The 25,811-nt window shown below is 43.5% G+C and overlaps 1 protein-coding gene and 1 long non-coding RNA gene across 5 annotated transcripts in view; one reads left to right on the top strand and one right to left on the bottom strand.

Moving 5' to 3' along the window:
• The first annotated feature begins 762 nt into the window (after positions 1-762).
• LOC142362042 (uncharacterized) lies at positions 763-3,930 on the top strand. The gene is made up of 3 exons (XR_012764604.1): positions 763-3,040; positions 3,133-3,302; positions 3,848-3,930. It is a non-coding gene; the product is annotated as an uncharacterized LOC142362042 (long non-coding RNA).
• Positions 3,931-5,171: 1,241 nt separating this feature from the next.
• The window catches only part of CNGA3 (cyclic nucleotide gated channel subunit alpha 3), a 35,686-nt gene continuing 15,046 nt past the window's right edge, over positions 5,172-25,811 (bottom strand). For 2 of the 4 annotated variants that reach the window (XM_075427126.1, XM_075427120.1), the window contains exons 3-9: positions 21,599-21,715; positions 18,736-18,915; positions 17,055-17,108; positions 12,459-12,578; positions 10,214-10,321; positions 9,058-9,164; positions 5,172-6,679 (exon numbers count right to left, since the gene is read on the bottom strand). In XM_075427126.1, coding sequence (XP_075283241.1) covers positions 5,271-6,679; positions 9,058-9,164; positions 10,214-10,321; positions 12,459-12,578; positions 17,055-17,108; positions 18,736-18,915; positions 21,599-21,715 — 2,095 coding nt within the window. In that variant the 3' untranslated portion in view covers positions 5,172-5,270. The remainder of the gene's footprint in view (positions 6,680-9,057; positions 9,165-10,213; positions 10,322-12,458; positions 12,579-17,054; positions 17,109-18,735; positions 18,916-21,598; positions 21,716-25,811) is intronic. The other 2 variants (XM_075427132.1, XM_075427139.1) reach the window with 2 other exon arrangements.

Raw genomic sequence — 25,811 nt, 5'->3', positions numbered from 1 at the left:
ATGCCTGACCACTCTTTCAGTAAAGAAAGTTTTCCTAATGTCCAATCTAAACCTCCCCTGATGCAACTTGAGGCCATGGCCTCTCATCCTATTGCTAGTTACTTGGGAGAAGTGACCAACACCTGCCTCACTACAACCTCCTTTCAGGTAGTTGTAGAGAGCAATAAGGTCTCCCCTCAGCCTCCTCCAGACTGAACAACCCCAGTTCTCTCACCTTCCTCCTCAGGCTCATCCTTCTCCAGCTGCCAGCGCTTGTAGTTAGGTAACAGCAGGTGAAACCCTCCCAAAGCAGTCAGCCCTGAAACCCTGCACTGAAAGTGTTCTGCTTGGGGCAGCTCCTCTGTCCATCTACCTGAGAGCTGGGAGCCTTTAAAATAGCGGGAATCCCAGTCGAGCTTGTTGGATGAATCACCTGCACCGTTCTGCAAGTAAAGCCTTTGCACTTCAGCGAGGAACTGGCAATAGGTTCTCCTCAAAAGAGCAGATCTTTGCAGCGCGGTCAATTTGATTCACCAGCCCCAGAGGCAAGCTGGGACAGAAAAAATCCTTTTGTCTTCTCTGTCTGCTTCCCTGGAAGGGCGGTCGGTGGCCTTGCTGTGCTGCCCACCGCGAGGGGCTGCTCGGCTGTGGTGACTGCTGTGGCGTAGCTCCCAGGGGGAAGGGGGAAAATGCTGATATAAGAACAGTGTTGGGGGGGAGGGGGTTCAGAAAACTGTCAGAAGTTACATGTCAAAACTGACAAAAAGCTGAGAAATTAATTGCTGTTCATCAGACTGCCCATCACTGCGGAATACGGTCGTGCTTTCCCCGTTTTCCGTGTTGCTGTTCTTCAGTTGCCCAGTTGCAGCAAGGTCAGTACCTTCGTCCTTGAAGCTGAGGGCACCCTGCTGTCCTGCGCTGGAGGTTGCAGAAAACAGTTTTGCTTAAATAATGCAAATCTTCCCTCCTCACTCTGCTCTTAGGGTGGGGAGCAGGGAGGACTGCAAACGCAGAACGGCAGAATTTTATCTTCCAGGGTGAAGCTGCGCGGGCAGTTGGCAGCGGCAAATCTTGGCCCTTGATTTGTGAGCTGGAAAGGTGGCAAAATCTGAACGTCCGGAACAGAAGGCCTGACCATTTTTAGACCCAGGACTTGCATGTGTTTCCCTCCCCTTCCACCCAAGGGGCAGTGGAAGGGAGCGGGGCTTCCCCACCTTCAAGGGCTCTGCAGGCAACATCCTCCCCGGGCTCCAGGCTGTGGATGGGGCTGGGGGGAGAGGGGCATTCCCGGACGGATGGCTTCCCTCGGGAAAGCTGCCACAGCTGAAATCTTGTGCTTTAGCTGCCTGTGCGTTGCCAGATCCATTTAGTGCATAATTCATTTCGCTCTCGGGAATACACAAAGGGTTTTTATGAATGTGAAATTCTGTAAACAGGGGTTTGATTATTTCTGTCTGTTCTAGGATGGAAACAATGGAGGAGCCGGGGGACTCAAGCCAAGTACAAATGCTGTCATCTCGCAGATCTTCTGGATGAAGAGCAGCTCTCCGTCAGTCAGCCTGACTGCATTAGCTGGTTGGACGGCCTGGACGAGGTCTGGCTGGTGAAACCCTCTCTCATCCTCGTCATCAGCAGCCAAACAGCAGCAAATGGGTCTTCCAAATCAGCCACACACGGACCAGCTCAGAGAAAGCACTGCTGCTTTGGTAGGGGAAAGGAAAATGATCAGTTTGTTGCTTAATATAAAGCAGAGCCCTCTTTGCTTGTAGGTTAATAAATATTCAGCAGGAATACAACTGTAAAGCAGATGCCTGAGAAAAAAAAGAATTGAATGCAGGGTTGTTTCTGCAGAAGAGCTGCGCAGTGGAGCTGGCCCCAGCCCTCGGCTGTAGGTGAGGGGTCTGTGCGCACACACAGAGGCTGCTTTGCCCTTTCCCTCGTCCAGATTCAGCTGCCTGAAGTTTCCAGAGCAGAACTTTCTACTGTGAAAACTGTTTTAAGTAAAATAATAGCAGGGGATGAGAGGAAAAGGAAAGCAGCAAGACTTTAATCACTTGCTTTGGGGGAGCAGGGCCCTTTCCCTGGAAACCCTCACTCCACGCAGCACCTGGAGCCCCACCAGCTTTACCCTCCTTTTGCACTGCAGCGGACGTTTGGACACCCTGGCCCTCGGGCGTCTCGCCCAGCGCAGGCAGCTTGGGGCAGCAGTGCCACCCGCTTCGCCGCCGGCCGGCTCCTGTGCCTGTGCGAAGCGGGCGCTGAAGCCCTTCGCCCCGGCTGCAGACTCGGGGCGTACATTCAAACGCTCCCCGAGAGCCGTCCCGTTCCTCGCATCCTCGTGTGGTGGGGCTGAAGGACCAGCCCAGCCCACGCCAGGTACTGCCTGATGCTTCGGGGAGGGGGCTTTTTGGTAGGTGAAGCATGTGGGCAAGGAGCAGAAAGCTGCGAACGCTTCTGTTTCTGCTGGAGATGGCACCGTCCCTGCTGTGCCACCCCGCGTGGAGCCAGGGAAGGGGAGCCCGGCAGGCTCTGCGCCCCACGAGGCCTCGCACTCCGGGCAAGCGGGGTGGTCGTCGGGCTTGCCAGCCTCTGTGGCATCTCCAAGCACAGCAACGGTGACCACGGCCGTGTGCCAGCTGCCCCGTGGTGATGGGACAACACCGCCCTTCCCACTGGGATTTCTGTCCCCTCGGCTCTCGGTTCAGCTAGCGATTTTCTGGGCCATGCAATATCGGCTTTAACAAAGCCTGTCACGCAATGCTAAAATCCAGAGGGCTAGGGGTAAGAGAAAACACAGAGTTACTTGAATGTTCCTCAGAATATTTTAATGGACATGCTGTAGCCACATTAAAGAAGGAGGAAAAGCATCTTACAGAGATGAAAGAAAGACATCAAAGGATGTGACACCATTGTGCCAAAAGCTATATATGTCAAAGTGACTGAAGCCAATAGCATCAAAACAGCTCCTTTTTCTGGCACGTGAAAACCAGACCAAGAGGCATGGAAAAGGGGAGAGCAGACATGGATTTAACTGATAGATGGAGCTGTTCTGATCCACCAGGTAAAGAAGCATTCCTGTGTTTGTGGGGTTTTTTAACAGGTATAGATTTGGTGTAACTAACACTTCACACAGTTCTATTTGTATGTGCCTAGGGGGCCGGAGCAGCTGTACTCTGTCGGGTAGATAGCTGGATATTTACAGAGAACGATGACTGACGTAGAACACAACGATAAATATGAACCCTATACTAGATAGGGTGTTTGAATCACACCACAGCGAACGCCAGCCCCGGACGAGCGCAGTTCCTGCCTCGGTTACCAAGGTGAGGGTTCCCAGTTCGGCAGCCCTGTGACCGCACTGTCGGTGCCTACGGTGGTGCGCAGCAGCCAGCTCCACCACAACCTGCCCTCCTCAGAGTGAGGGCACTGGGCCCGCACCAAAAGAAGCCTCTCTTGCCGCACCCAGTTGTCTCCAGCCCTTGGACAAGGATAAGGACAAGATGCAGCTGAAGGACTAAACTCTCAGCTACTAAAGTCTCAGCTACTTTCCAAAGCCCTTGTTTAGCCAGTGGAGATCTTGATAGCACAGGTTAAGCCCAGCCTACAGTAGGTACCCAAGCCTAGTTAGCTTCTAGGCTGATGGTGTGTGGGCATCTAGTGCCTGGTGGTCCCTCTGCCCGTACGGCTGGCCAAGCCCCACTCCTTCGTGGCTGCGAGATTCATCTCTGCGGCTCACCGGTGCCAGGAGAAGGGGGGCAGCTGCCTGCCCAGAGAGCAGCGCTTGCTCTCAGCGCCTGCACGCCGTTTAGCAAGGCGACCGCTGCTCGGTAAACTGCTCTCAGTGTGTTTCTCACTGATTTTCCAACAGGTCTGTTCCCATGTGCTATCAGAGCTGAGGACAACTAAAAGGCAGCGCACTGCCTGTGGCAACGCCTAACGCCACCGGAGGCTCCAGCCCCCGTGCCATAGAGGCTGAACAGCTTCTGCTCCTCCATGCTCTTCTGAAGTCGGGGAGGTACCAGGGGATAAACGTAACAAAGGGAAAGCTACACAACACAAAAATACTGTACGGCAAAACATGAAAACTAGTATCTTCCCAGTGGGAGAATATTAAAGAAATCCCCTCAGTGGGAGGGAGAGGAGCCTGGAAAGACACTGGCAGCAGCAGGCTGGAGGAGGCTGAGGGGTGCGCAAGAGGCAAATGCTGAGGCTGCAGCGTGACAGAGCAAGAAACTTCCTCGTTACCGTTCGGCACTCACTGCCATGGCAGGCTGGGTGGACCAGACCTGTGTATTCACCTCAGAGCCAGCCTGCTGGCAGAGACAGCCACTCTGCAGCGAGTGGAAAAGCACCCAGCACAGCCAGGCTCCTGCCAGAGGAGCAGAGTAAATGTGGCCTTCGCTCTCCCTAACTAATGGAGACGTGGCGATGCGACGACCACTTCGGAGAAAAGCCGGCACTAAACAGCGGAAGGAGGTGGAGTAGGCACCATTAAATAAACTAAAGAGGAAGAAAACGTAGGCCTGGCAGCAGGAAAGACTTTGCAACACCGGGCTTGTTCTCCCTGCCTCGCAGGCACCCCACTGGGCGGGAGAGCTGGGGGCAAGGGGCTGCCCCTGCCTGCCAGCCCCTGCGGGTTCCTGGTGGCCTCCTGCGGGACTGCCCGCTTGCTGGGCGGGAGTTCAGTCCCCACACACAGGAGCTGCACACACCAGGGGCCTCTTTTCTTTTCCCCAGTCCAGTGAAGCCACATTGCCATGGGTGCCTCCCACCGCATCGGCCAGCTACGGGCTGCTGCTTAGCTGCAGCCTGACTGCGCGCCGGCGCGTCACTGCGAAAGAACAAACGTTTTCTGAGAAGCCCAGATGTGCGTCCGTGTGTTTAATCGGCTACTAAGGTAGCAAGGTAGAACATGTACCCTACAAATATTTTTAAGCCCTTAAAAAACCCCAATCCGTTTAAGTGCAATGCCTTCTTAACGCACCATGCGTGGGAAGAGACAGTGTGTCAAGACCTACACCTACCACACACAACAGACGTTCTGAGCGTGACTTGTAAGAAACCCACTCCCAGTACAAAAAAGTACCAAATGCCAGACCAAATCTCCCCCTAAGAAAGTGACAATGTTCTGTTTACAAGAAAATACTGCTTCAGTTAAAAATGCTAAAAACAATTCTCTCAAGTTCATATAAAAATAACCATGTCTGTGTATGCACAGACATATTTACATACATTTATGGCTCTCACATGCTTCAACCTTCTCCAATAAATGAGGAAATATAAATGCTCAATTACTGCTTTTTTTCCTCCTCAGGTTTTTCAACCTCTGTTTCTCCAACCGATAAGGTGCCACTACCGTATTTTTTCACTCGGGTTTCCACTCTGGCCAGTCTCTGCTTCACCTTTTGTTGAGATGAGTTGTATTCTGCCAAGAGTCTAGCAAACCTAGTCTGCAGCGTATCCAGAGCTGTTTCAAGTCTTTCTACTTTTTCTTCCAAGTCTTTTGGGTCAGCTCCTGCTTTTGCTGCTTCCTCATCTATTAAATTGTCTTTCATCAGAATTTGTCGCCCTTTCTCTTCCAGAGCCTTTTTGGCTTCCGGATATTCTGTGAGGGCTTCCATTAAGTCATCTTTAGACAAGCAGAACAAATCAGAATAACCAATACTCCTGATGTTGGCTGTCCTTCTGTTGCCAGATTTGCTACCTTTGATGTTCAGGATGCTGATTTCACCAAAGTAGCTGCCATCGCTTAGGACTACAAATTGGGTTACGCCATCGTCCGCCACCACAGCCAATTTTCCCTCTTTAATAATGTACATTTCCCTCCCAATATCTCCCTTTTTGCAAATGTAGTCCCCAGGACTGAAGACCGTAGGTTTCAGTTTCAGCACCAGCTCAATCAGAAGCCCAGCTTCACAGTCCTGGAATATACGCACTTTCTTCAGTGTGTCCAAATGGACGTTGATGGCAATTTCAGCTTTCAACTTGTCGGGCAGATTTTTGAGAACTTCCTTCTCATCCACTGTTTTCTTGTTGGTCCAGAGGTAGTCAAACCACTTAATGACCCTGGCTTCCAAATCCTTAGTCACTTTTCGGAAATGCATGTACTGTTTAATGGAATCCACTTTGGCCTGGAACTCCGCCCTGGAGGCGTTCATGTTGGAAATCATGGAGCCCACGTTGCCGACAATGGTGGCGAAGATCAGCACACCCACCAGGAAGTCAATGACCACAAAGAGATACTCTTCGTCTTTCACCGGGGGAGGCGTCTCGCCGATGGTTGTCAGCGTGAGCGTTGACCAGTACAGACTGTAAATGTACTTTCTAGACAGGCGCCCGTACTCTGGAGTGGACACGTTGGGGTAGACCCAAGAGTCGGTTCCAAATCCGATGAGCTTCGAAATTGCAAAGTATATACAGGCGTTCCAGTGGATGATGATAAGAATGTATAAGACAAGATTTCCAATACGAAACATGTTTGGATAATTTGTCCTGGTTTCAGTACGGTCAAAAAACTCAAACAGCCGAGAAATCCTCAGCAAGCGGTTAAATCGCAGTTCGGGGTAGTTCAAACCAAGCTTCACATATGCCAGGTCTGTTGGCAGAAGAGACAGCACATCCAGTTTGAACTGTACAGTTCTGGTATAATGATCTCGTAACTTCTTTTCATCCTGAACTAGCAAGCCTTGTTCAAGGAAGCCTGCAAAGAATAAAAATAGGTATTTTACTTGTTAGAATAAAAATACCATCAACAGTACTGAGTGACTTACATTTCAGATAACCGAGAGCATTAAAATTTGTACTACTATGCATACAGACATTGATACACTATGAGTTAATTTAATGAAAGATATTTAATTGCAAATTTAAATATTTCGATTCAAAGCTGGTACGGAATGATGTAGTGCAATGACTCTGTTATTACCACAGTGCTCCCTGCAGTTTTCTGCTCTATTCTGGGACAGCTGTATCTTTTTCTTTTAGGTATCCTTGCAAAAGGAAAGGGGAGATTCAAATGACTCATTTTCCATGAATCATTGGCACGAGTCATAACTAGAGCTAAGCAAGTGTTAAGCAATTGTGTATAAAATCAGAGTGGAATATTTTTAAATAAATGCCAAGAGTAAGTAGATATAATGGATCACTGGAAACTTTTTCAGAACAACACAGATACGCCTGAGATAACGAGATACAGATTTTCCCCCTGCGAGCCATGTTTCTCCTCTTGTGTCCGATGTTAAAGCTGACAGGATTTTCCTTTTCATTTGGGGAAAGCAGTTTGCACTTTTTGTGGGTTTCTAGTGAGAGAACTATTAAGCAGAATTTTGTGGACTAGTATTTCTTTGTTCAAAAGATTTTGGAAAGTATTTTGAAATTTATGATTTTTACAAGATTTTAAAAATCATGAGAAGACATAAACTGCGGTAAGAGACCTTAAAGTGCATCTGTGTAAGAGTTCTCACGGACAGGCTGCCCGAGCAGTACAGCTGCAGTGCTGTTTTGTACCTCTGAAAGCTCAAAGCACTGAAAATGTTCCAGAGAGAACAGACAACGCACTGCAAAACACTTGCTGCAGTTGCAAGTGGGGATGTCCAACCGTGGGCCCACTAGGCCAGCCGGAGAAAAAGTCCACTGAGAGAAAAGCAAAGCATTCCCTGTGTATCAGGGATTGCCATGAAGCCCCCCTGCTCCACCCCAAATACAACACTCCTGTGATTTAGGCTGCTACCTGAAACAGGCTTTCCTGTTGAACAAGGTACTTGCTAAGAATCTGGCTTGCCATGAGTTGTGTGCTTCCTCATGTGACAGCATTTTTCACCTCTGTCTTGCAATTATGTTTACAACTTGTCACAAGCCATAATTAATGTCAAGCTGTCAGCATGTTTAAAAAAAAAAATAAAAGAAACGAGAACATGTAAAAATCAAAGATTTAAAAGAACTCTCATTTTCACAAAGATCCCTGTGGTTTTGGACCCTTTCAAGAGACATTTTTGGGGTGCATCCGTACCAGTAGATAGAATGAGCCAGGAAACATTTTCTGGTAGCTACCGTAACAGCTTCTATTCACATGTAAGTTCTGCCAGCCCCCTCCAAAAATGACACCATCAACAACACCCAACCTCTGCTGTCCTTCCAGCTGTGCCCAGACACTGCCTGAGAGCATGCTAGCTGGCACAGACCAAAGTGCCTGCACCAAAGTACATCAAGGACTATTCAAGCAATTTAATGGCGTGGATCACTGTGTGTCATGGCTTAGGCCTATGTTATGACCTTGTTTAGTTCAAAGCAGATATTCCTTTAAGGCTAGAATCTGTATCAGCCGGGCACGCTCAGATATGAAATCTTCACAGCCTGTCTGAACTAGCGAAACAGGCACGGGCAGCTGAAGAAAGCCACTTCACGCATGGCATGGCACGGTCCTCACAGATCCTTTAGGTTCACACTTCCCTCAGGAAGGCAGGACCTGAGCGGAGGTGAGGTTAATCTCACACCACCACCCTCCCACTCCTGGGTTAACCCAGTACCACTGGCTGGCAGCGGGAGACCAAGCCAGGACTCCCCAGAGGCAGCAGGAGGGGCAGCACCGCTGGTTCCAGGCAGAGGGCTGCAGACCGGAGGCTGACATGGATGCCACGTCCACGCTTTACCAACTCAGCAATCACTTCTGAGCGGGAGGCTGCACAACTTGGCGAAGACAGCAGCACTTGGGTGCAGCTGGTTTCTTGCCCAATCTAATGAGCACAAGCAATATATCACGCACAGAGCGACCATGACGTGCAAAGGGCCTTACTCCCCCTTCCCCACGCAGCCGGTCACAGTGGCTATGCAGTCAGCGCCTGGCATGCCTATTAAGCACTGACAGAACTGAATTTAGAGCCAAGCGAAGCGCAAGTGTTGGGATGTCCAGCCTTAAAACAGTCCAAGCTGGTCAGAGACTTCATCTTCCCAAAGCCTCCGCTGCTGGGTTCTGCTGGAGACAGGAAACTACATTGATCAGACGCCACAGGGGAATTTCTGCTTCCAGCCTTTATGTCTATGCTGTGTCTGAAAACACTGTAAAACTGCAGAAAGACTCACCTGTCCTGAATCTGACAAACATGTCAAGAACATAGATGATATCCGAGCCATAATCCAAGAACAGCCATAATTTAATATGGTCAACTTGCAGCTCATCAAAGCAGGCTCTAAAGAAACAAAGATATTAAAAAAAAAAAATTACACCAACTGCATAAGCAGAATACTGGCAATATGTGTCCCAGTAGCATGTTAGTGAACACTACCGGCACTAAAAAATTAAGGGCAGCATATATCCACGCCTAGATATCTGCCCACTGGAGCTATGTCTAAACAGACATGAGGATCTCCCAGAATTCAAAGGTGTTCAGGCCAGGAGCAAAACTGAAAACACATACACGCCACACAAGTGCACTTATGGAGGAACACATATATCCCTACAACTAAACATGCATCAAATTTCATGGGATACATGAAATCTCCATTAAGATAATCCCCAAATAAAATATACATTTCCAAGCGGCAAGCCATCCTCGTCTCTCCCTGCCATCTGACGCAGCCTAGGCAACCCATTTCCACGGCACTCCCTTACTTGGATCCAAACAGATTTCCACATCTCACAAGCAGAAAACAAACACTCGAGTAAAACCCTCCTGCCCTCCAAGCACCTAGAGATGCACGACATTCAGTTAAGGTGCCCCAACGCTGCCCATGCCCCGCCCCTGCTCCCAACTGGGTGAGGAGAAGCCCTGTCCCCGGTGGCAGTGGTGGCTGGGATGGGGCGGTGGTTGGGACCGGGCGGCAGCGTTTGGGATCAGGCAGCAGCCGTTGGGATGGGGCTCCGGCCATTGGGATTGGGCTGCAGCTGTTGGGATGGGGCGGTGGCCGTTGGGATGGGTTGGCGGCAGTTGGGAGCCTGCAGCAGTTGGGACGGGGCGGTGGGCAGGGGCTGGCCGTGCCACCCGCCGGAAGGTAGCACACAAGGCCACAGCCAGTGCTCACTGGGAATTGCTACAAATCATTCTTAGACCAAAAAGATGAAAAGAAACATTGGCCACCTGTCCCCAGCAGTGTGTACACCGTATATCCCTGAGGGTATGTGAGCTGTGCATCTCGGTAAGTCACCCAGGAAATGCCACAGGGAGGTAAGAGGATGATTTACACAGGAAATGTAACAAGACTCTAAATTTGAAACCTAAAATTGCTATTAAATCCATACCTGCACACGAGCATACACCAGTTATAGAACACGGGTGCTGCAATTATGGTCAGCCAGTTGTAGTAAATATTGCTTGAAGGATCTATCACAAAGATCTCTTTTTTCTTCCTGGAAAGTAAAACGTGGAGATTTACCCCAGAACGGTAATGAAGTGACCCTGACGGATCTCCCTCTTCGGGAGGCTGCTCACCTCACGATGAACTCACAGCTGCCTAAGAGGACATATCCACGCAGGCAGATCCAGATGAGATACCAAATACCAGCTTCATCCCATCTGACGTGCTCTATTTGTTTGCTTGACCCAACTTTGGAAAAAAGTAAGAGTGCAAAGAAAACCCCAGACACTCGCATTGCCCGGGCTGAAACCCACCGCTTTTCTCCATATAACCCCCACTGAAAAAAAGTAAAACGTTAAATGTTTCTTATTATCATTGCAGCTAGATGGCTATGGTCCATTGCGAGAGAAAGAGCCTTCCTTTGCAGATTAATTTTGATGGTTTTGGCAAATCCTATTATGGAAACGACTGTGTGAGCATGCATTTGAACAAGGAAAACATGTATGTATTCAAATACATGTTTACACAAGTAAGGCTCTGTGTGTGCATACACACATACAGCGTGTGCCTAGAACTTCAACAGGTATTATTATGAGAAAGCAAATCTCACACATTGAGAGTCCTGGCTCCCTAGGCCTCACAGCAACGAGGGATGCTGAACAAAGTGTACGGGCCTGGAATTTAAAGAAGATTTAAAGAACAGCACGGCTAATGGCACATGTAGAGTATGCTCGGAAGTGCCCTTACTCAGCATGAGGAAGGCTGATATGGAATAGACAGCAATTAGGCATGTTGTATGTAATCAGAGGAAATACATATTAGTGGATCGTGAGGTCCACAGCTGCAGAAGTTATTCCAACAGTAACATGCGATAGTGTGATCTATGAACTGTGTAGTAGTGTGGGGAATATGCGACTGGGCAATGCTTGGATACGCATTTGTGTGACTTTTCCCAATTTCCACAAATGTAAATGTATTAAAATGTAATGACAATTTCTTTCGTATTTGTGTGTATTTCTGGCATTATCCCTGCCATCAGCTGAATGACCTGATGATAACCTTAGTAAAGGAAGCAGGTTTAATCTAAAAAGTATTTACTCTGCCATCTTCACAACAGGTTTTGAGCCATTTCTTCTAAAAAAACATCACCACCTCAAAACTGGTGACAATGAAATATGGTCTTCATATGACAGAGTACACTACCTTCTAGACATTTATTTTCTTTGCTGAAATATTTTTAAACACTTTAGGCTACTGCAGAGCTCAGGTTCTTACTACATAGTAATTGAAGCCGAAAGAGAATCCTTAGAACAAAGGCTTTCTAATCAAACAAAGCTTTGACTAAGAAAGTCAAGATCTTGAGATCAAGGAGACTCCACTTGTAAGTGATTCCTAACTACACGTCCCTGTGCCTGCACAGGACATGCCACCATATACATACATATAACTTGCAGTATATTACTCTAACATACTCCTTAACTGTGAAGTCCACTCAAACACATTCTCTTCTTATCTGCTACCATTGTTATTTTTAATGACTAGCAATACTAAATTGTACTATGTTTGGGTCAGCTTTAGGGGAATGAAACAGGATCCTTTTCTGTCAAAAGCATCCAAATGATCTCATTTTGTTGCAGAAATACAGCATCTCCTAATCAGACGAAACAAACTTTAGTAATCACTAGAAATTAACTTCACCATATTACATAATTAAATATGCTAGTCAGTGTAGTAACTAAACTTGTTAGTAAAGCTGGAATTTTCTACATGTAAGATTTTTTGCTCTTTGTCCAAACCAGACTTTTGGTTCATCTGCTCTGAATCATCATGGACATTGTGGAACAATAAGAAGCCTGTACAGATCTCCAAAGCAGGCTGTTACCCTAAAACGTCCTCAGAGTCAAAAAGTGATCTCCAACAGCAAAACAAAGTGAGCAGAGGCAGATGAATTCCCTTTTACTGAGCAAGGAAGCTGTTCATGACAGGTCTAAACACAGGTCTGAAAGATGCAACAAGTTCATTGAACAGCTGAACCTTTCCAAAGAGGAAAGATTAAAGATTTGACAGGCCAACAATCTGCCGCCTGCAGAACAATAATAGTCATGGAAGCGCTATGATGAAATGCTATATCATGTTTTGTAGTAGTGTAGGAGGTGTGTTACAAGCACACATTCATTCTTTATACTTACTCTTCTTTTTTTTTATCATCTTTTTTGCCATCTTTTTTGTCATCTTTCTTTTCCTCCTTCTTTTCCTCCTTCTTTTCCTCTTTTTTCTCCTCTTTAACCTCTTTCTTTTCTTCCTTTTTGCTGTACAACATAATGCAAGGCTTAGCAATATTACCGATACTCTAGCAGTTAAGGGAGAGGGTGGATGCTGAGGTACAGGAAACTAGACTAGATTCCGGACAGAGCAGGACAGGGTTTCTCAGTGGAACCATTTATCCAACTGGTAGAAAGGGTTTATGGGTTGAGGCCTCTCAAGTCGACACCACCACACTATTATATCAGGTAACCAGCTGGCTGATTCTGTGCATTAGTCACCCACGCTTGCTTGACCTTTTCAGACATCAGTGTACCAGGCTGATTTTAATTAAATGCTTCCAGTTTGCTTCATTATTTAGAACTCAGGCCTCTAAAAATAAACTCATCAAATGATAACAGAACTTGAAATGGCTTAACAATTTGTCAACATTCTTTGCATATGCAAAACTGCACAGTGACTGCCTGAAGCTTTAATGGTAATTAAATGAAACGAGGCTGAATTTCCTCTCACAGTTCTTTAAAACCAACATAGCTATAATTAATTGATTACTCTGGCTTCAGCAATTGCCTTGGAGAAGAATCCCAGTCAATGTCTGAACAGAAGCAGCAAACGCAGAGAAGAGAGGTGTGTCTTATTTAACTACATAGTAGTCATTTTATAAATGCTTTATACTCAACATGATGAAGCCAACCAATTTTAGACCTCTACAGTAGGGATGAACTGTATCTACGAGATAGTCCATATCTCATAGTCTGTATCTACAAGATGACTTGTGCCATAAAAGGATGTTTTTCTTTCCATCAACTGTAAAGGAAGAATGGATTGCCTAGTTCAGATGCAGGTCTCTGTGTATGATCAGAGGAGCCATGCCCAAGGTGCTCTGCCTGTATTCGACTGCCACTGTATTCAACGGCTGAACATTAAGCATGAAGTTCCATCCTTGCTAAAATCAATGTGAATTCTGCCTAGACTCAATGGAATCATGATTGTCCCTATGTTTATTAATTGCTTTCCCTGAAATAAAGTAAAAATGGACCATTTAACAGAATTCTATCCTACTATTCCATAGTATCCAGCACAGACCCAAGCAGCAAGATTTAATTCCAGATATGGATTTTCATACTTTTAAAGTATGTACAGCCTTTAGCTCATTAGAATGTGATATGCCAGATATAAAGATGGATCTGACTTTCCCCATTCTTAGGTTTGTCTGAACAGAACAGTCTTGAGCTATGTTAACTTACGCAGATAGGCCCAAGCATCCTCTTCAAAACTGCAGAAAGTTAATGTTTTCCCTAAGATTCTGTCAATACTTAATCCTACAGCTAAATCTGCCACATGCGTTGGTCAAGAATCACGTAAGCTGAAGAACTGCACTCATTTGCACAAGCAAAAAATCCATCACCTGAGATACCCATGTTTTGTATTTGAAATTTCGTTACTCCTTGAAGCAGAAGGTGTCCCCATTGGTTCGACAGAAAAGCCTATGTGTTCCTGACACTACAGTGTATGTGGATAACGCATATATAAACACAACTCTCCACTCATAAGGTCTGGTTTGGATGAAAGCCACAGACTCCTGCTTCCATGGGAGCTACGAGTTCTCCTCTGAACTGCCAAGAGTGGGTCCAATTCTCCCCTTATACTGTCAATAAATGAGAAAGTTCAGTGACAGCAACATCCTGCAGCAAAGACAGAATACGTAGTAACAGTTGAAAAAGTGCTGCTTACAGGATTTGAACCAACAGGCAAGAAGTTTAGTGAGCTCGCTTGTGCTTTGCATGTATACTTGCTCGTATCACTCAGATCAGAAAAAGTCTAGGCTGTGCATGGCAGTCCTGTCTATGAATGTGCTTGTTACAGGGACAAAGAAGCACTCCGAGGGGGAAGACAATAGTCACCAATTTTAAGATAAGTATAATAGGTCTAGTAATAGCTGTCATCTATCAGCAATGAGCATCTGTTCCAATTCTTACAATTTCCATACTGATGCAGCACAACCGTGTAATTTGGAAAAACCCAGACTCATCTGTGAAAAAATGCTGAGAATCCTACACTCCTCCACATCCAGGGAAATACCACCAAACTGACCAGCACCACTGAAACCTTTAAACACACTGCAATGGAGCATAACTGGAGGAGAAAAGACCTTTGGGCTGACTGATCTTCTATTTACACATACGTCTCAACTCACAGAAACAGTTTTTCATTTACCAAGGCTGGTTTCTACATGGCAGTAGGAACCACAGTGAGAGTAGGTATTTCTTTGCCATTAATTTCCCTGGAGTTCTATGGCTTCTCTTTCAAATCTGTGCTGAAAACTCCTTCCCATCTAAAACACGTCATGATTTCACTCCACATTGCTATGCATGGATGCCTGATCTAAAGGCCAATTCACAGTTGTTGCTGTTAGTGTTAACATTGCTCCTCCATACTTCAAATGTCTGGCATTCTTACCAGAAATGAAGCATTACAAGTGAACATAACTTTCAAAGTGTAGGGCCACTGTACATTTGTGGATGTTGTTATGCAGGGAAAAGTAGGTTGAGATAGAGAATCAATCAAAAAGTCTCAGTGGCGCTGAACTTTGGAGGGAATATGTTGACAATTCCAAGTTCCTCCCACGTTTCGTTTTAAAAAAGAGAAAAAAACATTATTTCACACAGCATCTAATGCCAATACTTCTTTTTCTCTGGCCTAAGATAGCCTACAAACTCATCTGTCAACTACAGGTATCTTTCAAAAGTGAGATTCTTCCACTTCTGTGGCCTCTGTCCATCTTTCTACTGTGGTAACTCCCAACTTATCATACTCCCACCTACTTGGAGTTTGGAAGTGGAAGTCACTCAGAAGAAAAGCCTAGCCATAATCAAAAGACTTGAAAGCATCACCTACAGTTCCCCAAGAGCAGGCACTCTTAGATCTTTAACAGAAGGAAAACCCCAAAGCTTCGAAAAGACCTGCATCTTTTTTAATTTATCTGTGCTACTGAGTAAAATGAAATCCAGTAACTAATAAAACAGTTGTTTGTGCCTGTCCTCTTTGACAGCAATACAGTGGCATCCATTCTGTGTTTCCAGTGCATTAAAAGGAGCGTGCATCTTCAGACTTACAAAACACGGCTGTATCAGCCCCTATAAAAACAGTCATAATCTCTGAATGAGTCAAATATTTGCATTTCTCATCTGTCAAGTACTTTTCAAATCAAGTATGTTTCAGACAGGCAGGCAGGTAGACAGACAGGTGTTGTCTTCATTTAAAGATAATGAAACATAGGAAGGATGAAAGTTTTGCCCAGGGTACATGAGTCATTGTCAGAAACAGAGTAAAAAAAGCAGTATTTCCATCCTAATCGGTCCTTTGGGCTCTGACCAGCAGGCTAGGCTCCAGGCTTTTAGCGCTTTTTTATACCAGTCTAAATAAAATTCTGCACATTTCTGTCACTGTTCACTGCACACTGATTTTCCTTTTTAATAAAAGTTATGCAAACCAAGCCACAAAGTTGCTTGAGGAGCAGGAAGACCTCTTTTTCAGGTACGCGCACAAAGGTTTTGCAGCATCATTTAAAATGTACAGTTTGAGACAGCCCATGAGGGAGCTATTTGGAGAAAAAAACAAGAATTCCCTGAAAGTATTTCTGGCATAATCAGAAACTGTCTTGATTATTTTTAATTTTTGTTTTTGTCTAGAAAGCCATGAAAAAATTAACTATCATCACACGTGAGAACAGATCTGCTGCTGGATGCTACACAGCAGGTATGTCCTCAGATAGCTGTGGTCTAAAACATGCAACAAACATTGGTGTTGGGTGATTTCAAATTACAGGAGCTCTTCACCTTTTCAAGACATTTCTCTTTGGTGTAACACTGTGAAATATCTTATCAAATATATAAAATAGACTCAAAATGACAGCTTCTGTCAGAGCTTCCGTTGCAATGCAAGCCTTATGATGTTGCCTGTCACTCTCTCTGCATCTATACCAACAATATCTGCTGAACTGAAACACACATTTGAAAAAAAAAAAAAAAAGACGGTTAGTTTTCATTTCGACTGCACACATAGGTGTTTTCTTGGTACTCTGATCAGTATCCACTTCTCATTTGACAACCTCAAATTTTGGGGTACCAAAATTTTTTGAAATTGTTTGAGACCGGTGTCTTAAAAGAGGAAAATCACTATTAGAACATCAATATATGAATCTCATTTCAAGAACTGAAGAATTAATAAATCAATTGACAATGCAGTAAAATCAGCCAGCTGAATTAGAGGAGCTAGGGACTAAATGCTTAATCAAATTCACTCGAGAGGCAAGGGTAACTTCAGACAAAAAGAAGTTCACAGGGAGCACGAAGGATGCTTTTAATACTAAGAAAACTAGATCTTTCTTCATAATTAAACTATATTCTTAGAAAAGGCTTAGGAAGAGATAAGGAGTTAATACTACAAAAGTTACTAGGCTGAAAAGGGAAAAAGAGAAGGAGCTAGTAATAGAAAGGTGTTTGGAAGTTATTAGTACTTACTCTTCATTGGTGTTGTTGCTATAGTTGACATTAAACTTGGCCAAGGGCCAGTGACTGCAGCAAGTTAAATAAAACACATTAGAGTGTAAAGACTGTTGGCATTTCATACACGTGTTTACCAACATGATGGACTGGCTTACTAGCTTCTCACATATGCACTGATAAGATTAGGAAGGTCAATTTTGACTGCAGTGATAAGCCCTTTGCATAACTATTTCAAGGCACCAGTTTCCTTTTATCGTGTGCTTGGCATACACATTTGTGACCACATCTGATGTCTGAAGCTTGTTCTCAGGTGTATTAATGCATGGCAATATGCATCTCGCTATTTTTAGCCCTGTACTCATTTGGCTACTATTTTCAGCTTTCTTCAATCCTTTCAAGTCTTTTTCACAGATGCAGTGCCAAGGCTCTTTGATAAGTAACAAGCGTACCTACCACTGCTGCAGAATTAAGCCTTCATGATAGAGTAACTGGGAGTCACTGTCACACGGCAACCGTGTAAAACTGAGAAGGCAAGGATGGATACTTCCAAATTTACTTCTTCTAATAGCTTTGTATAGAGGTTTGTTGGCCCAGCATCAATGTTGGCCTCTCTAACTACTTCAAATCTGCAGCTGCTACTGATCCAGATGTCTGAAAAATCAGACAGCAGTCTCGCTAATTCAGCAAAACGTGCTTTTGAGCTGAATTTCTAAGGAGCAGATCAAGTGAAGATAATAAGATTGTGCTGGCACACAACAAATCAAGGTAACCTGTATCATGCACAGCCCTTCAAAGGTTCTTGCTTTAATCTGAATTGCTAGCTGAGATTTTGAAATAAATCAATTTATTACTTGCTTACCTACCAATCTTTAACTATGCAAAAAAATACGGGAGAAATTCAAATTCTGTCTTGGCAAAGCATAACGCCAAACAGAAGTTCAACTTCTGTCTTGGAACTTCATTTTCCTCTGTTAGCTGGAGTTACATTTAAAACACTACATCATCTATTTGTAAAGTAATAATAATTCATCAAGTCAAAAGACTGTAAACACATAAAGGCATAAAGGCTTCTCTTGCAGGCCTCCGTAGTTTTATCAGAAACATTTTAAGATAAGACGGAACCTGCCTTCTATACCGAAGACTGAGTATGTGCTAATAAAAGAAGTCAGCAGCCAAAAGATTTTCTCATTTCTGCATCAGAAGCTTTATGTAATGTTAGCAGCTGAACTCCTGAGTATCAATGACACATTTTGCACGACTGCTTGTTTGGAGTTTCCTAACACTCGCAGATAATGTGCGTAACATGAATGTCCTGAAGAGCCACAACTAGCCGCATCCTACATTCTTGAAATAGAAATTGCATTCATCCTCAGTGGAGAGGAGTTTAGCAATATCAAGTTGCACAGGTAGTATACGATAAAATTCCAGTTCTGAGAAACCATTCTGCCTGAAGCTGCATGATCAAAATCCTTTACTTCAAGCTCTTTGCCACAGTGTGTTTGAGGGGGAAAGAGGAAGTCTACTGAAAGGTGTAACACTTCAGTTATGTGAAGATTCCTGGGCAGCATTAGATACTCTGTTCATCTCCCATGCTAAGCTCCTTACTCTCTTCTTAAAATAAAACTTACATCCTAGTTACAAAGAAAATACCATAACCTCATTTGTCTTCCTTTAAACTATAAACACTTCTTCTTACCTGTTCACTCCCCCAGGCCGCTCACGGATACCAAGAAAGGAGCGGATGTTGCTTTGCCTACTGGACACCTCTACGAGCTCTGGCCCTCGGATACGCTCTAAGAAAGAATCAGGTCTTTGGTCTTCATGGTGCAAATGTCTTGTGGCCCATGACCTCACAGACACGACAAATCGTGATAGCCTGCATGGAACAGACATACAATGTTGACTGAACCAGACAAGAACATCAGATGGCTTAAATCATCCCCACAAAGAGCAGCTCAGGAGGATTTTTCTTCACCTGCCTCAAAATTAAACTTGATGGATTAACTGTGTGAACCCAGTCACTTCCCACAATGTCATACATCACTTTTTTGCAGTGGATCAGGAAACTATTGCACATCAGTTCCTAGTCCACTGCACCAGCACCACAGGAGCAATAGCACGATATTCTTGCCAAGTAGGGGCAAACCAAGTGGTTGGGGTAGCGCAGTGGACTTCTGACAAACTTATGACATTATGTGATAACGGTGGAATCCTCGACTGACAGAATTAGGAGATACAAAATACTGACAGGATCACATGCTCAAGGGCTAGAACACACAGTGGAAACAAAAGCTGAACAGTGAGGGAGGGAGGATCGACTTCCAAACAAGGAAAAATAAAAATTTACCCACTTTCCCCATGATTTTAAAGCGTCTGTCTGCAGACATATTAATTGCCTATCGTATGTAAACCTGCCTGCTGCATAGAAGGCACTATTTCTTCATCCTAAATTTCTAGCAGACCACTGAAATAAGCAAAAAATTATGACAATGTAAATCACATTACGAATCCTTACAATGTTTTCTGTCAAAGTTCAAAAGGAAACATGTATCTGAAAAATTGAAAATAATAGAGACTGAAATCTACACAAGTGATTATATTTATTATCTACACAATACATTGTATTATTTCCTACCAGTAGTATAGTTTGGACAAAAGTAGTGTTAATTCAGGTTTCCCAACTTGATCTCGAAAACAGCGTAATTAAACCCTGAACAACACTCAACTTCTTACAGAGACCTTGGGCTACTCAAGGAAAGCTCTTTACACTCTCTCTGCATCGGTTAGTATTACATATGCTCAGAATCCACAAAGAGGTTGATGTGAACAATTTAAATCTTATGGTAAAGTACATTTGCCTCTTGGTTGCAGTTTTGAAGGGCCTAACTACACCTCCTCATAGATCTTGCCCAGGTTCTCTTACCCTGAAATAAAAAGGACAAAAAAGGCAGGAATAGTATCACATATCAGAAATTAGAAAAAGATATCTCTAGTTCTTTAGCACTATACCATGATAGCATCATATAAGTCACCTACAATTTCCAACCATTAAGAGAATTCAAAGCCTACCAAGAATGCAAAAGAAAAGAAAAGCTTCAATAAAGTTCTGAGATTATTTACACAGATTCCTCACTGTATTCAAAAAACACTTCATAAAATTAAGCTACAGAATTTTTCTCTTTGCCTGAGCAGAACTCAGCTTTCACATAAGGAGTGGTATGGAGAACTTGTAATATAGATGTTCTTATCTACATTAGAAAACAAAGCATTTTGGTGAGGCCTGTTAGTTAAGGAGCAAACAAATTTTACCAAATATTTGAACAAAGAATTAGAATTTTCTGATCTCTTCCACGCTATATTATTTTACTTTTTTGTCCTTTCCATCTTGAAGCAAGATACTCAGTGAAGTCCATCAGATGCTGTTGTCTTAGGTCCTTGAGAATTTGCATTCAAGAGGCATGTTATGTGACCATATTTAAATTGCCAAGCATTCATGTTTTCATCACAGGCTTCCTTCTATATTCAGACCATAAGTAACTGTAGCTACACGCATGTGTAATTCAAACTATGCTGAAAAAGGGTAAAGAACAATATAAACAGAGATTAAGAAGGAAATTCTCAATATTGGTTTACATATTCATGTACTTTACACAAAACACACACCTATAAATGTTTTGCATCTAAAAACAACTTCTTGCAGACTTTGTAACCTACATGCAGTGCTGTCATTATCTGACAACCAAACAGGGAAACACAAGTTTATTCTCCACCATGCAAAAGGTTGAAGTGCAAATGACACTGTTTAAATTACTCTAGTTTTATAATCATTTCTTTCTTTGCTCTTTGAAATACACTATGCTTAAACTGAGTATGGCCTGTATTGTGTGTAACAATGGTATCTGAAGACAGAGCTCTGTAATCTCAGCTGGAAATCTTTAAACCAGACACATGAAGTCTCTGAAGCTCCACTTCAGGTTTACGTTTAAGTCCCAGCAAAGTAAATTACTTAAGCAAATGGTTGACTTGAATTTTGCTGACTAAGGCTCCCAGACCATTATAAACATAACTGGGTTCTAAAATCAGAGAGAAACTCTTGCAGTCCCAACACAAGAGCCCCCGCCTCCTCCCTTGCCAGAGCCATCTACCAACAAGTGAATAATCATTATGCCTTCTTTGATAGAAAACAAATACATCGGCTGTCAGCCAGAACCAAACACTTATCCATTTACTTTAGAGTCTGGCCTCGCTTCATGCATTTCCTCAGTGTTCAATATATTTTTAGATTTGATCATGTAAAAATATTTTTTTTAATTCAGACTAATTTGTGTGAGCTCATTCAATATCTCTAGGATTATAAGGTTTTTATTAGCAATGAGTAAGCGTTGAGTTCGGAATCAATGTCAAAAGCGGCTTCTGTTACTTTTCACAGGCTTTCTTCAGCTGGACTCCATCCATTTCTTTGGAAAGTGATGGTTCTTCTTACTTTGCCTCCCAATTATGATCAGTCTCATCCAACAAGTTAAACTTAATACTGAAAATGGTATTAGTTAGCACTTTACCTTGCCATTGCTCCCCTGCCTGTGAATGAGCTCGTCTGGGATTCAGATAGATGTCTTCCCTCCACAGAAATGACTCTCTGCAGTTCTGAAGACGCATCCTCACACAGTGAATGGGTCCTGCAAAAGCAATTTTTTTTAAGAATTCCCCACAGCCTCCAGCAGACTTTCCCCTGTCTGATTCTTTCCACCGCTACACCAGGAAACAAGGCAGCAAACTGTGTTCTTCCTCGTAATACGGCATACATTTGATAAACACCGAGCTAAGCCTATATTCCTACTTATCTGCAGCCATCCAACACGAAATGAAGTCAGTGGAGGCTCTGCCATCCATTCCAGCAAGCTCAGAAGTTGATTCCTTACTGGTCACTACTATTCTGGTGCGCAGATACGCAATTACGGAAAGCGTATTTTCTACTCTAACACCTCCAGTGAGGCATCAGCAGCTTTCCTGAACAGAGTTCATCCCCAGGGGGCTTTAAAGCAACCGCCCACCGCTTTTTTCAGTGTTGTTCTCCAGTCTGGAATTTCCACCAGTACGGTTCCTTTTTATGACTCCAAGCAAATACGCATCTCTTCTCACTGTCACTCTTGCTTGGACTGAAAAGGAAAACGGTGACTTATAAGATGCAGGCCTGATGTTGCTCACTTGTAACCGAAACTTCCCCTGTCGCACAGCGAAACAGGCTGCGGGTCTGCAGGGCTGCCCCGGCAGCGACGGGATGAGGGACCGCAGGCCACTGCCGCCGCACACGGGGCACGGCGCAACCGCCCAGTCACACCCGACTGCAGACCGCGACGCTACCCGCAGGCCTTCCCGTCGTTGTAAGGCTACTTGCAGTGAAATAATAAGCACTGGAGAAAAACAGATTAAATTTTAGCCCCTTCTTTCAGTAACGGAGTTTTGAAACTGACTTCACTGGAACCCAGACTTTACCAGGCCTCACCCTGGATTTTTTTATAAGACTCCTAGGGCCTTCTCTCTGTTTTTGCTTCTGTCATATTCACTTTTACAAGAGTTTGTCACATCCATTAAGGATTGCTTCCCCCCCTCTGTAAGGCAAACAAGAACTCCCACCTGACTCTGTTAATCTGTATTGCCAGGAAAACACTGCCGATAATGATACTTGCAGCATCTTCCAAGAACTGGCAACAGCATTTTGAATGCCCACAAAAGGCTAATTAGCAACTCAATTTCGTGTGTACTCACAGCTGAGAAACTGACAAACAGAACATTAAAACTTCAGTATTTCTTCACAAACAACCTAAAGAAACCTAAAAATGCTACGTCCTGCCACTCCCAGAATTCTAGGGGAGAATGAAAAAAGTCATGGAAGAGAAATCCATTAGGGATTACCAGATTCACAGAGCCCGCACTCAGCTCAAGGAATCTCCTTGACTGGATGCTGGGAGAGTATCAGAGGAAAGTATGTTACAGATACTAGTAGCTGACCTGTGATTTTTTCTTCTTCCTGGAGCATCTGCCTACAGTCCTGATGGAGAAAGGACAGTGTACTAGTCAGTCTTTTAGACTGTACTGCTACAGCTCTTTTTCAGTCCTTTTATTCCTTTCTACACAGAAAAAATGTATTTTGTGTGATCTTAGACCACAATAAATTCTAATATTGCTACTTCTGTTCTTACTTACCAATTATTGCTATTTTTGAGTCCTGAAAATACTTTAAAAGAAGACAGTGGGAGTTCTTAGAAAATAATTTTAAGTGTCACAATTCACATGTGAAAAAAAAAATCCGATTTTGCAGAAATAGATAGCCTTTCATGAAGGGTTAAGCCATTATCTTTTATTTCACATCTGGATGGATTAGAAGTTTGTGTTCAATTAGTGACTCAGATAATGAGGAGTATCTCACTAAGATGCAGTAACTCAACTGCTTTTAGTGACTGTACAGTAAGTTGTTATATTTGCTCTAAATATAGGTAATTAAATGTAAGGGTCACAAAACAAAATAGTGAATAATAATACAGAAAACAAAGTAAACATGGATTAAAATACTTCAAGTATCCTTCCAACTAGAAAAAAAAAAAAAGATCATCAGAGTGCATTCTTTGTCAGTCTAAGAAAACCCTACACACGAGGTTGGGCCCAGGAAATCAAACAAATCAGACTTTTTCTGAAGTCTCAGAGGGAAATCTACTTCAATTTTATTAGCCTCTATAAGCATACTGAAATAGAATGAACACCATGTGCTGTTCTATTTTGATGATAATAAATAAAAGGCTCAGAATGAAGAGCTCAGCTTTATTTTGAGTAAAAGCCTAGGAAGACAATGCAGAATAGTGCAGAGATAGCTGAGTAAGCTCCAAACAAGCTACATCAGGTACCAAAAGCAACACTGTCCTACTAGCTCCGCTTAGCAGCAGAGTCATGCCTGCCAAGTACATCATCTGCTAAGTGCTTCATGGGCATGATCATCCCCTTCACACCCCTCAGCAGTGTGGAAAGCTGCGCTCTGCTGTCCCTACACAGGCTCATCGTATTTTGTGTGTCTGTAACATCAAGAGTTTTACCAGCTGTCTGTCCTCTTGCTAGCAGTAACTACAGAGCACTAATGGCACCCTCTAAAACCCAATGTTTTCAATCCAGGGCATGGCTTTTGGTGTCTGGAGCCAGAAATACGTTGACGAAATGTTTTAATCTAGGTGAAAGAAACAGCATGCATAATGTCACCTGATCTGAACACCTTTCAATCTGATCCAGAGTCCCATGGAACAAATAAAAAATTTCAAAATATTTCAGTTACTCTCTGGTCAGATTCTTACCGGATCTTGATAAGTGATCAGACACACTCACGGAAAAATTTGTATTTTGTAGGAAAAAAAGGCAAAATGCTCAGATTCAATTGCTGGAATCAAATCGGGTGCGTTATGGAATCAACTAGCGAAATTTCAAAGTCTGTATTTTTATTTTGGTTCCCTGACTGTTATTAAAAGACAATTTTCTGATTATATGTGCATCCAGAATTCCTACAACTAGTTTATGTTATAACTAAATGTAACAATTTGTAAATAAATTCAGGCTTACCTTACAAAAAAATTACAGATATAACGTGTAGACAACTCAGGAAAGTCAAAATCATTTTGTTGAAACAGTACTAAAGTGCTTGCATTTCACTTTTACAAATACAGCTTATGTATATCTGTAACAGGATCAGAAAAGAACACACAAAGGACTCCGCCAGGCAACTTCTGTGAAAGCACCTGTCTGATACTACATAGCAATCCCATATTCCACTTTAATTCACACAAATGCAAATCAAAAAGTAAAACTAAAATGAACTCTTCCCTCTATTATTAATATAACCCCCTATTATAACTCCCTATTATAAAACTAATATACTGATTCTTGACCTTCCGCAACCCTGTTCATATAATACAAGATGCCCTATTTGTCAGCTGGCTTTATACTGATGCAGAGGGACAGTGACAGATGGAGCTTTTGATGTAACAGCTTCAATGCACGTGGTATAATTTTTACTTTATTTTTAAAAAGACAGACTTATTCCCATAGGGACTCCATCAGCTTGCTTGGTATCTGCAGCAAAACAATAACCACTGCCCCTACTATCCAAAGGTGTAACACGGTCTGAAATCACCATGAGAAAAGAATATGTAGCGTGCCAAGAAACAGACAGCAAGTTACAGAGCAGAAACATCAGCAGATGATTGTGCCTCCTCAGCTTATGCTGAAAAATACTGTATTTCCACAGGGGTAGCAACGTGACTATGTTTTAGAGAAAACTGACTGACACTGAGGTTTCTGCTGCATGGCTTTTCAGCTGTTTAAAGGCCAGTTTACTCCCATGCTTTCAAGGTCTCTAGCGGAGGAAGCTCTGGGAAGGATACTGCATCAGCAGCTGCTGTGAACCTGTCCCTTGCCTTAATTTGGCACTAAATTTGCACAAAGATCTTCAAGTAAACTGTAGAAGACCATTTTCAACGAAAATGCATGTAAGTAATCCAGAATTTTCATTTAGTAGTAATTGTTTTGAAGTTCTGATCAGCTAAACAAGAATTGCTGAAGCCCTTCTGAGTGCTCACTATGAGCCAGACTTCAAGGGCAGGATTTGGCTCCAGAGGGCAGTGACTTAAATTGGGGTGTCTAATATAAGCTGAGTATCTAAGTTCCCATTGTAGTCAACTGCCATCTTAGGGCTTGATTCAGTTGCCTCAGCACAGGAGTCTAGTACCATTCGGA

The sequence above is a fragment of the Opisthocomus hoazin genome, chromosome 1 (assembly GCF_030867145.1).
Source record: "Opisthocomus hoazin isolate bOpiHoa1 chromosome 1, bOpiHoa1.hap1, whole genome shotgun sequence".
Lineage (NCBI taxonomy): Eukaryota > Metazoa > Chordata > Aves > Opisthocomiformes > Opisthocomidae > Opisthocomus > Opisthocomus hoazin.
The sequence above is the reverse complement of the archived record's forward strand: the minus strand, read 5'-3'. Positions and strand labels throughout refer to the sequence as shown.